This window comes from Homalodisca vitripennis, unplaced genomic scaffold, assembly GCF_021130785.1.
Source record: "Homalodisca vitripennis isolate AUS2020 unplaced genomic scaffold, UT_GWSS_2.1 ScUCBcl_12219;HRSCAF=21817, whole genome shotgun sequence".
In the NCBI taxonomy this organism is placed as follows: Eukaryota; Metazoa; Arthropoda; class Insecta; order Hemiptera; family Cicadellidae; genus Homalodisca; species Homalodisca vitripennis.
The window spans coordinates 1-11,408 of NW_025788331.1; the positions used below are offsets into that span (position 1 = coordinate 1).

The 11,408-nt window shown below is 34.0% G+C and overlaps 1 protein-coding gene across 1 annotated transcript; it reads left to right on the forward strand.

Annotated features, from left to right (window-relative positions):
* Nucleotides 1-4,287: 4,287 nt before the first annotated feature.
* On the forward strand, nt 4,288-5,103 carry LOC124374987. Its single transcript, XM_046833118.1, has one exon. It carries the CDS (start codon nt 4,288-4,290, stop codon nt 5,101-5,103), a length of 816 nt encoding a protein of 271 aa, XP_046689074.1.
* Nucleotides 5,104-11,408: the final 6,305 nt, after the last annotated feature.

Genomic DNA, 11,408 nt, shown 5'->3' on the forward strand with positions numbered 1-11,408 from the left:
TGGATTAACTTCTTTGTAGATTGAAGATACACATATATTACATTTGTGAAAATTACATTTTAAGATGTAAAGAATACCTTAAAATTAATAATGTACCTAAAATACCTTAAAATGTACCCTTAAAATTTAAAGGTATAGTATGTTTGAATATATAGCCTACGTGCAGTTTACTTTATATGTGCTCACTGTTCCATTTGTGGGACACCAAGTATCCTCCAGAAAGGTAGAAGTGTATTATGTCCTCTAATATATAGTTAGTGGACTGAACAAATATTATTCTATTAAATAAGGAAGTTTAGGTTCATATGCTTAAACGACGGCTTCTAAAACTGTGGTACATTGCTGGATTAGGACGTTTATTCGGCATTTGGATTTGAAAATTGGATTGGTTTCGTGCATTCTGGTACATTTTCATATCTGTGTAAAGAGAAACGTCTTTGTATTTTGTTGTCAAGAAACCTACATATGAATTGAGGAGGTATTTGTAGTAATTTCTAAAGGAATTTGATTTGATACTCCACTCGAATCAGTCTCCCTTGTACTATCGCGGTAGTGCCGAACTAACCTCCCCTCCGCCACAACTGATGGCAGCCATATCGCACCGCAGTCCAGAGCCACATTTGGTTATGCTCTAGTGTGTGAGCATCTATGTCATAAAAAGCTAAAATCTGTGGCAACCAGAAACGTTTAGGTTGTGCGCTGTTTAGCTTGTTTCTACGAACTCTCTAATAACCTTTTAAGATATTCCTTGACGAAAATATTATATTAGAACTTCCAACACCTTGAGAATTATAATTTGGGAACGGCTAGTTGTAATATGTTGAAATTTAGTATATAGCGTTATGATCCAAAGATCTAATAAGGGAAAAAATAATGTTCTACAAAACACGGTGGATTCTAAAAAAAAACCCTGTTTTTTTTCAACCGACCCACCACTCAGTATGAAATCAAATCAAAGTTCTTTATTACTATAGTCAATTGTTGTTACATTGTATTGGTACAGATCAGATTTTTTATTTTATCCTCCTAATATAAATATCTTCAACATTGCCATTCTAACCTGTATCATTTAATTAAAATAAAAATTACTAGTGCCGGTCCTGTTACGATATTGTTATTAGGTGCAGGGGACCTCACACGAAAGTCTAATAGATTCTATCTTTAAACATTGGCGTGACATAATCTGTACAATAAATATTCAGAAGCCCAGATCAAGGATAATTATGTCAAATCTACCTTTTGTTCCGCTCATCATTTTCTTATGGACTAAATCTTTTGATTTATATACAGTTGTGTTCTAAAATTTTGATGCACACTGAAATGATCTTAGAAAACCACAGAGATACAGCAAAGATTAAATGGACAAAGTTGTGCGTAATAACCCCCCCCCGAACCAACAAGTTAGTGTGGTTATGTTGAATATTCTATATTATATTTATATTATTATTTTTATTCATTATAAAAGTATAAATTATGACTAGAATATGATGAAAGCAACATACTATTTTGGTAATCAATTATAAAATTTAAAGTAACAGTGATTTTTAGACTGACCTTGTCTGATTATTTCTATGTTTTACTAATCAATACTGAATTCCTATACTGTGTGCAAGTGAATATCAGTCCAGGTCTACCAACTATCCGAATAGTAGGATAAAATTTCACTTCACACAACCATTAAAAACGGGGTTTTATGAATTTATTTGATGAAACTCTGGAGGTAAGTATAAATCATATATTGTTATTTTTGAAATCTGTATCAGTATGTTTTTCTTTTGATTAAGTAAAAATGGTCGTTGCATTAAACAAAATTTACTCGAACACTACACCTCCTGCTTGAGGGACTTAAAATTGTTGTAATTATAATATTTAAAATATAATAATTTCAGTGCAGGATTTCATGCAAAAAACGTTTTTTAATATAAGTACTAATTAGAGAGCTGGGACAGCTTGAATAGTTTTAACCAAACACTGTTTTTTGAGCGCAGCGAAGGTGATCCGACGGCAAAACGCACATTAACTTGATCTCACAGTAATTTGTTGGTCTCGTTATTACCAACACAACTTTATCCATTTAATATTGGCTGTATCTCTTGTAGTTTCTAAGATATTTTCATATCTGCATTAAAACTTGGGAACACCGTAAGTATTCATTTCTGAAGTTTCTTCCCCACAATGTGCCACTCGTGGGCTATAAATAGTCGTGTAAGCCCATATGTAAATCCAGTCTCTACATCTAAAGGTTCAAAAACATTGTACAAGCTGTACAGGTTTATCACTACCATTCATACCTATTAATTTTAGGAAAATTCCGGTTTACACAATGAAATGTAATGTACGCAGATCATTATGTTTGTAACTGACATGTAAAAAGCGCTAACGTCAATATGGTTTTACACTTTTGTGTTTTTGGTTTAAATTGTTTATCTTATTATTTATACGGAATAACAATATATAACAGAAATAGGAAATTTCTAAGTTAATTTAAAAAAATTGTAACAGGAAACATAGAAGCTAACTGAGGCAAAGTATTTATATAATTACAATTGTGGCATGTTAATAGGTTTGTGATAAAATTTAAACAACGAAACATTCGCAAGACAAATCATAATAATAAAGATAAACGCCTTAACTATATATGCTGTGTGTACAATTAGTAATATTTTTCTGTGATCTTTTTTAGTGATTGGCTATGAAAGAAAACTGTAAAAGATTAACGTAAATTTCCACCCAATATATCTAAAGTGTACGTGTTATGATTTAAAATTTATTTGAGCGATTGTTAAAAATGTCCAATGATTTGAGACAGCGTGGCCACTGTGTGAAGCCTGGCTTGAGTGGCATTGAACCCTCCCAAGTCCGTAGGCGGGCTACGGGGACGGGTGTTCAAGAGCACCCCAGCGGTCAGTAATTGCGGAGATGTCTTACGTCTCAAGACGCTTATATAGAGTCCTACAAAGACTCCCCCGCCGGAATACTGAGCAGACACAACTTTGACCCTTCCGCCCCGCGCTGGTACTATATCAATAAGCACAGATGTTTAGGCAGACGGGCGGGCGGTAATTTTTATCAGCCCAAAGAACCCACTGCGGTCCGGCAACCCGACTTCAATATAGGCGAGCTGCAATAATTGAGGAGGGAAACACGTCAATCACATTATCCTTATGTAAAATCCAGCCCTCAGAGTGCAGGTATAAGAAACAAACTCAAGTGCGGATGCAGAAAATAGTCGAGTATGCTACTCGGAGTTGTGTAGTATATACTACTGAACGTTACTTACTCCTATGTACTCATTTTTAATTGTTATTTATAAGAGTAAGTGTAGAAGTAAATGTAATTTAAGAAAATTAACTGAAGAGTAAAAATTACGAGAGGAAGTAACCAAATATGTACTATGTACAGTTCATTTCGTAATTACTTGATGGCAATACTGATCGTGTAGAGTTTGGAATGACGTACTAAAAAAGAATGACTAACAAAATACAAATACATGACTTGTCACACGGCAAATTACCTGTCATTTTGAAATGTCACAAAATATATATTATTCGAATCTGTAACTAAAAACCAAGAATGTAAAGCTGTTAACGTACGGTCTGTTAACCAACGTCTGATTTGTTGATAACACATCATAATTATATATTTTACACATATTTATTTGCGGATGTGGCAATAAAAGGGGTTTATTGTTATTCATTTCATTATCTAAGATCCGATTGGTTTATAGGAATATTGCTTGCATCCATCAATGAATGTGGTAGTGACGGTTATATTTCACTAAAATATCGAATTTTAATTTTTTATATTTTATGGAAACTTATTAGAAGGTAGTTAGTAAAATACGTACGTCCCATAGAAGACGTAACTTTTTGTTTATTTGTATTTAAAACAAATGAATTAAAAAAAAACTTATTCAGAATAGAGAAATTGAAAATTTTATTTAGTATAATCGTATTCATCATTGTTACGAGTTAGAAGACACTGAGACAGTTCGAATAATTCAGCAACATACATAAATGAGCTCTGCGGTCGGTTTGGGCAGACAGCCGTTCTACTACCACCCATATTTTAGTAATAATTTGAACAGTTTAAGACTCTACAGTGATATTTTTAGTGATATAATTTAAATATAAGTTATTTCTTTTATAATGGGGTCTAAGGCACCGGAAAATTGTGGTATTTGTGAGGAAAAAACTTCCAAAAACTGGTGACTATGCTTTGTGCTCGAGCTGTGGCAGTGGCCTTCATCTCGACACTTGTAGTATAAAGAAGAAAACCTGGAACAGTATGTCTGTGGCCACGCAGGCTACGTGGGTTTGTGCTAATTGCAGGAAGCAGAAGAAAGGTTCAACATCTCAGTTAGATGATGAAGAGAACATCCTAACCTCCAACTCCGACAACACTTTTGAGGTTAGTAGCCTAGGTGTACAGAGGGCAATACTAGCCAAAGTCAATTCTCTAGTGGACATGAGGGCTAAGGTTGATAGCATTGAAGAGTCCATGAAATTTATAGCTGATAAATATGACTCCCTGCTGGCAGAAGTCATGGGTCTGCGTAAAGAAAATGGAGAGCTGAGGGCTAGGGTAGAGGTGCTGGAGAAGAAAGAGAAATCAAGTAAAGAGGTGATTAGCAATCTCTCTAGTGACTTAGCCGATCTAGACCAGTACGGAAGACGGTTAAATCTCGAGATTCATGGGTTGAAAGTAGTTGGCGATCCCAGGGAGGAAAATCTTTCAAACGTACTTGAGAAATTATCCAATGACATCGGTATTGATTATAAGCCTGAAGACATCCATCAGGCCCACCGCCTTCAGCCGAGGAGAGATGGAAAGCCTCCCACAATCATCGTTCAGTACTACTCCAAGACATCAAGGGACCTCTGGCTGAAGAATGGAAGAAGGGCCAAGATAAGTGATGTGTACTTTAATGAGAACCTATGCCCGCAGTACAGACAATTACTTCGAGAGGCTAAACTTAGAGCTAAGACGCATAATTTTAGGTTTGTCTGGTTTAGTGGCGGGCGAATACTGGCAAAAAAAGGGGAAAATGACAAAGATGTATTGGTTATCAAATCTTGGAATGACCTCAGCAAAATTGTGTAGGCCTAACATCAGTGAGTTGCTGGCACTGTAGTAGGCCTAAATATATGAAATTACAATTTGTTTTTGCACAGGTAATGGTAAAGTACGTAGTAATTTATTGTTTTAATGTTAAGTAATTCCTTACTCAGTAATTATTTGTTTTTGTGAGAAGGTGTTAATAGGGCTTTAACTGTTTGTGTTTCTGTGTTCATGGTTTTGAATTTTGTTATTGTTTGTTGTTGGGTATTGTTTGGCTGATCAGAGTCAATGGGAGAATCCTACAAATAGGAATTCTATAGCCTTTGTTATGTTTTAGGGAAGATTTGTTCAATTGTCTGTTACAGTTAGGGTGTTAAAATTTTTGGTCTTGTTGGTTTATTGTTGTGTAGGCTACTGTGTTTATCTATATTTATTCTGTTATTTTTATTGTTGTATGCTCAAATTCTTATCATGGATGTGGATTTAACTGATGAACGTTTACTATTCAATGATTATAACAATTTTGATGAGTGTTATATCCACAGTAAATAGGAAAGTTCACAGTCTTGACATAAGTCTACCTAAACATTAGGTCATTAATAAAGCACTGGGATAACTTTAATTTTGCATTTGGTGACAGGATAAAATAAAGTTTGACGTGCTAGTATTGGCAGAGGTTTTCTTGCGACGAACACTAGCTAGCCCTATTCAATATCCCCAGGTTATACTAGAGTAAGTAAATTAATAGAGAACAATGGGGGGAGTGGGATCCTAGCAATAGTTTAATTAATGCAAACACTCTTACAAATTTTCACTCATTACACAGATAATCATTAGCACTTATGAACATGATCACAGTCGATTTGGAGCTGATATGGTCCGAGAGATAACTACAAAGTAGCACTACACGCAGTTTTTAGACCACCCACATCATCTAGCCGTTTTTTTCCTCCTCTGGCCACACAAGATTTTAATATGGCCCCAGACCTCTTATAAAATATCATAAAATCATGATTCTGATAGGAGATGTAAAAATGTTAATACTACAATGACTAGCAATGATTGAAATACCTTAGAATATGAAGCGGTACTTGAGCAGACCTAGTGCCTAGACCAGAGCCATATGGTGACGATACAAGTGGAAGAAATAAGGGTAGTGAAGTTTATGTCAGATCATGGCATCGATCATATTATATTACTCGCTGGAAAGACCCTGTTGAGGAAAGAATATATCCGGGCGTAGTAAAAGTAAACATCTCTGATCATGTACCCGGTAGTGGCCAGGATAGAACTATCTGGAGGAAGAAGGAGGGATACACATGAGAAAGAAACATTATACAGGCTAAATTGATAGACAAGGTAAGGAATAAGGCTGGAGGAGGAACAATGGACAGTGGACGGTTAAAATACTTGTGAATGAGGGATTTGATAAACTTATTAAGAAATTTGCAACGATTTATTAGGAAAGCACGCTTGCAATAGGACCAGGAAAAAGGTGGGAGAGACAGAGAACGGAGATCAAGCTCGTAGTAAAATGGCCTCATTAAACATTTGATGAATACAAGAACTTACCCTCTAAAATTTAACTAAAGGAAAAGTGATCGAATAATTAGCATTATGGAAAGGGGTACCTCCCTCAAACCATAGACATAGAGATTTAAATAAACGATTAAGAAATAGATTGAACAATATGAATTCGAAAAAGAAAAAAAATGCCTACTATAAAAAATATATTGAAAAGAAACAAAACTAACACAAGAAAAGTATGGGAAAACATTAACCATTTTACTCGGCAGAAACAAAAAAGGGTATGTTAGATAAATGCTATTAAAATAGGCCCTGTGTAAAACTTTGAGTATAATTGAGATTGTAAATGGTTTTGCTCAATACTAAATGTTGAGAGGATGTAGGAATAATCTAAAGTCATTTTCCTGGGGTTATGATAGATAGTAGAAAATAATCTTCCACTAGAAATGAGAACCAAATACGAAGAGCTAAGATCATAATATTTATATATACCAAAAGCGACACCTGAAAAGATCATGAGCTTTAATTAAAAATATGCAACCCTGACAAATCCCCAGGTATAGACAACATACTAATGAAAGATTTGCGAAATGGTAATGGGTAAAATAGCTTGAACCCTTATCAACGCTTATTAACACTTCAATATCTCCAATGAGAGTTTCCAAACCTGCCAAAAAAAAACATCTGAGTAATCCGACCGCTCTATAAGAATAAATCCAAGAATGAGTTTAGAAATTATAGACCTATCGCTATACTGCCCTCTATAGAGAAGATACTGGAGAAATATGTCCTAAATAGCTTGAATAAATATCTATCAGAGAATAATATACTAAATGATAGGCAATTTGGTTTCCGGAAAAAGCGCAGTACTGTTCAAGCATTGGAGGAGTTTGTAAACGTGTTGAATTATGGAATGGATAACAGACTTCATAGCTTATGCTTATTTATAGATTTTTCTAAGGCCTTCGAAACTATAGAATGCAGTCATATCGTAGCTTCTCTGTACAAAATAGGAGTAAGGGGTCCCTACCTCAGATGGTTCACAAGCTATCTTAAGGACAGAAGCTTTGTCGTTAAAGCAGTAGGCGTGCTGAGTGAAGAGAAGAATACAAAATATGGGGTGCCTCAGGGAAGCCAGATCGGACCAGCTCTGTTTAATATTTATCTAAACGAAATATTGAATAAAATTACAATGTGTGAGATTTTTGCATACGCAGATGATGTGGTATTGGTGACACAGCATAAAAACTTACAGAGAGTACAAGATATTTTACAGGAGGAATTTAAGAAGTTCACTAAGTGGAGTCATGACAAAGGACTTATTATTAACAAAGAAAAGACTAGCATCATGCATATATGTCCTAAGAACATGAAAATTAATATTGATATAAGTATTAAATATCATAGCTGTAAGTGCCTGCATGAGCAGAGCTTGTGTGATGTGAGAATATAGCCATGGTTCAGAGTACATTCATATCTAGGTGCTGATTGTAGATAATAAATTAACGTGGAGTGATCATGTGAGTAGCTTTGCACAGAAAGCTATGGTTCCCGGCACTGCCATGATGCATAAACTTAGAAATAAACTTAGTGAGAATGTAAAACTATCAGTATAGCAAAGCATTGATTTGAGTCACATAAAAGAATATGGTGTATCTGTGTGGGGAACAGCAAGCGATGTAAGAGCCCATTAAATATAATAGCCTGGTTCTTTCAATCAAAAAAAAAAATGGTTTTAAGGGCACTGGTTTGGTAACGGCTTTCATCAAAACTTAGGTATTAAGAGAATAATATGTACCAGTTAATGCAAGGGACAACCTAACGCCAAAGGGTTTAGTAACACGTTAAATCGTCCATGACAAAATATTAAATGGGCAATATGGAATATTAAAAAAAAGTAATAGAAGGAAAATTTAACACAAGGAATGTTATTAAATATTCCACACCTATTCCCAATCACCGTTTAAGCGGGCTTAGAGTTGCCGAATTATATAGTCCCAACAGTTATTTTTTAAAGCATTGCCGGATGAAATTGAGAAATATAACCATAACACTTACAAGCACTTACAAAAAATGTATTGAACTAATGGCTATTAAACCTTAGAAATGTAATTAAACCTAGAGATTTTACCCTGAGAAAGAAAACCGAAAACAATGGCGTTAATAGTGAATTGAAACACCGACAACTTGCTTTTGAGATTCACTGTGAAATTACTGGTTCACAGACACCACATTGGAATATATACAATATGCCACTATATACACAGTGGACATCACTCTGGAGTGCACTGGAATGACGTGACAAGTTGACACAAACACTGAACACTGAGCGTATCGTGGGCCTGCAGTTGAACGGAATTGTTATATTAATTGTAGCAAACATAGTTTATTTTTTTCGCGCTGATAATTTTATGTTACTCGTTTTATCCTATTTATAGATAATATTTTGAGTAGTTTTGAGCTATTTGTGTTAAATCCATAAATGTTAATCACTATGTTATTTTAAAGGCTTTCGAGGGCACAGTTTTAAGAAGTAAATGGAGTTATTCTGACATTGTTTACTAATACTGTAATATGTTAACATTATTTTTTATTGTAATAATCGTTAATTATAGTGGTTAACATTGTTAATTTTTTTCATCTGATAATTTTATTGTTACAGCGTTACCTATTTATAGATTATATTGCAGGGCTATTTGAATTAAATCATAATGTTAAATTAACTGTTATATTAATGCTTTGAGGCAACAGTTCTTAGAAGCAAATAAGTTTACTTCTGAACATATTGTTACTTTCTGTATATGTTAAAATATTTTATTTGTAATCTCGTTAAATTATGTTTGTTAACATTGTTATTTTCCACTGATAATTTATTGTTACTCCGTTACCTTAATTTTAATAGATTATATTGTTTGGCCTATTTGAATTATATCAATATGTGTTAATTCACTGATATTTTAAAGCTTTTGAGAGCCACAAGTTTTTTAGGAATGTAAATAAGTTTATTCTGACATTGGTTTTATTTAGTATGTTAAATATATATTGTAAATCGTTAATTAGTGGTTAACATTGTTATTTTCTCTGAAATAATTTATTGTTACTCCGCGTTATCTATTTATAGATTATATTGTTGGATATTTTGAATTATAGTCATAGTGTTAAATCCACTGATATTTTAACAGCGTTGAGAGCCACAGTTTTAGGAATGTAAATAAATTATTCTGACATTGTTAATTATATGTTAAATATTTTTATTGTGAATCGTTAATTGTTGGTTAATCTGTATTTTTATGCTTGGTGTTAGATTTTTTGTTGTTAACCGTTTGATTACTCAAGCTTAAAAAATAAATTGATTAACATGTTTAGATTTCATAATTTTTTATAGTATTTTCTTAAGAATGTTATTTATGGTTTCTGTTTCTCTCTCCGTTGTTAGTGGCGATGAATGGCTATAAACCTCACAGGGAGCACCACAGCACGGTGTTGCGCACACACATATTTAACCTAATTGGACAATTTAAACACACTAGCATTGACACACACTATAACTAACGCACACAAACACCGACACCGTGAACACTACAAGGGGAGCACACACACAGTACCGCGCGCCGGAGTTCCCGTACCTCCTCAGTCATGTTAAAGCGAGTAGCGGATTGAGTACCGCACTGTCCACTCTAGAAACATATTGGAATTTGACTGAGGGCAGGTTTTATTTGCTTATTTGTTTAGAGATAAGGAGATTTGGGAATTCCGGTAGCCGGCGTTGTCAGATTTCCTGATGACAGGGTTGCCATTCGTCGTTGCTGAGGGAAGAATTAATTAGGATTTTTAGGGACTCAAATATGCGTTTGATTTTAACTATTACTATTAAGTATTATTTAAAAAAATTGTACTGTTTCGATCAAATTTACCACACATACCAAGATATCTAAGCTAGTGCCTGCCCTAAACCGCCGAATTTGAGTTTATAGTTTAGTAAATTAAAAGAAAGTTAAAAGTTGAATATTTGTATCAATGTGTTCTATTTACTTTTTCAAGTGGTCCTCACCGACAAGTTTTGTAGAACTTGGTGAGGCCAAGACTATGTAAAACAACTGTTTATAAATAAAATAAATAAAATAAAATAAATAAATAGCGGTAAGCAATACTCGTACAAATACTGTAAGCGTTTATTTTCGAATAAAATACAAGCGTTAAGATAAGATAAGATTCGACGGAAATTCGAGGCATAAAAACCAAATAAATAATGCAAAATGTTGATCTCTGAGTTAGATCGTTCTTTTGAACGATTTTATATTCTGGATAGTGAAGATCATCATATAATTCAGTTTCCAGATAGTAATTAAATAAATCTTTTAAAGTAAAATCCTCTGTTTGCCTCGTCAGCAATAAGAATTGACCCTCCAGTAAATTCCTTAATAACTGCAAATCATAAAATAATTTATATATATATCATTGGAAACAAACAGGAAATTAAAATCAGGATTACTAATTGAGGTTAGTCTTGTTGCAATACAAGAGATTTAGACAGTATCAGAACTTCCAGTAGTCCTGAGGTTTAGGAGGAATCAGTGTTATAAGCCAGGACGGTATTACAAGTTCGGAGAACCCAAACTCTAAGCGATCCAATAGTTTAAGCATTATCATACACAAGAATGCTTTGTATTTAAGACACCATTTCCATAATTATTACTTTTCACAACAATAATCGAAAATAAATAGTGAGATTACTTTGTAATAAAAGTCTGAGGGCGTATGAAAGAAGTAATACACGTTGAAGAAAGAACTAGTTTGTTACAAGTGCCGCACTATATGTA

Bases quoted from the DNA above. Each gene is read 5' to 3' on its own strand.
- LOC124374987 (XM_046833118.1), top strand. From the start codon at position 4,288: ATGTCTGTGGCCACGCAGGCTACGTGGGTTTGTGCTAATTGCAGGAAG.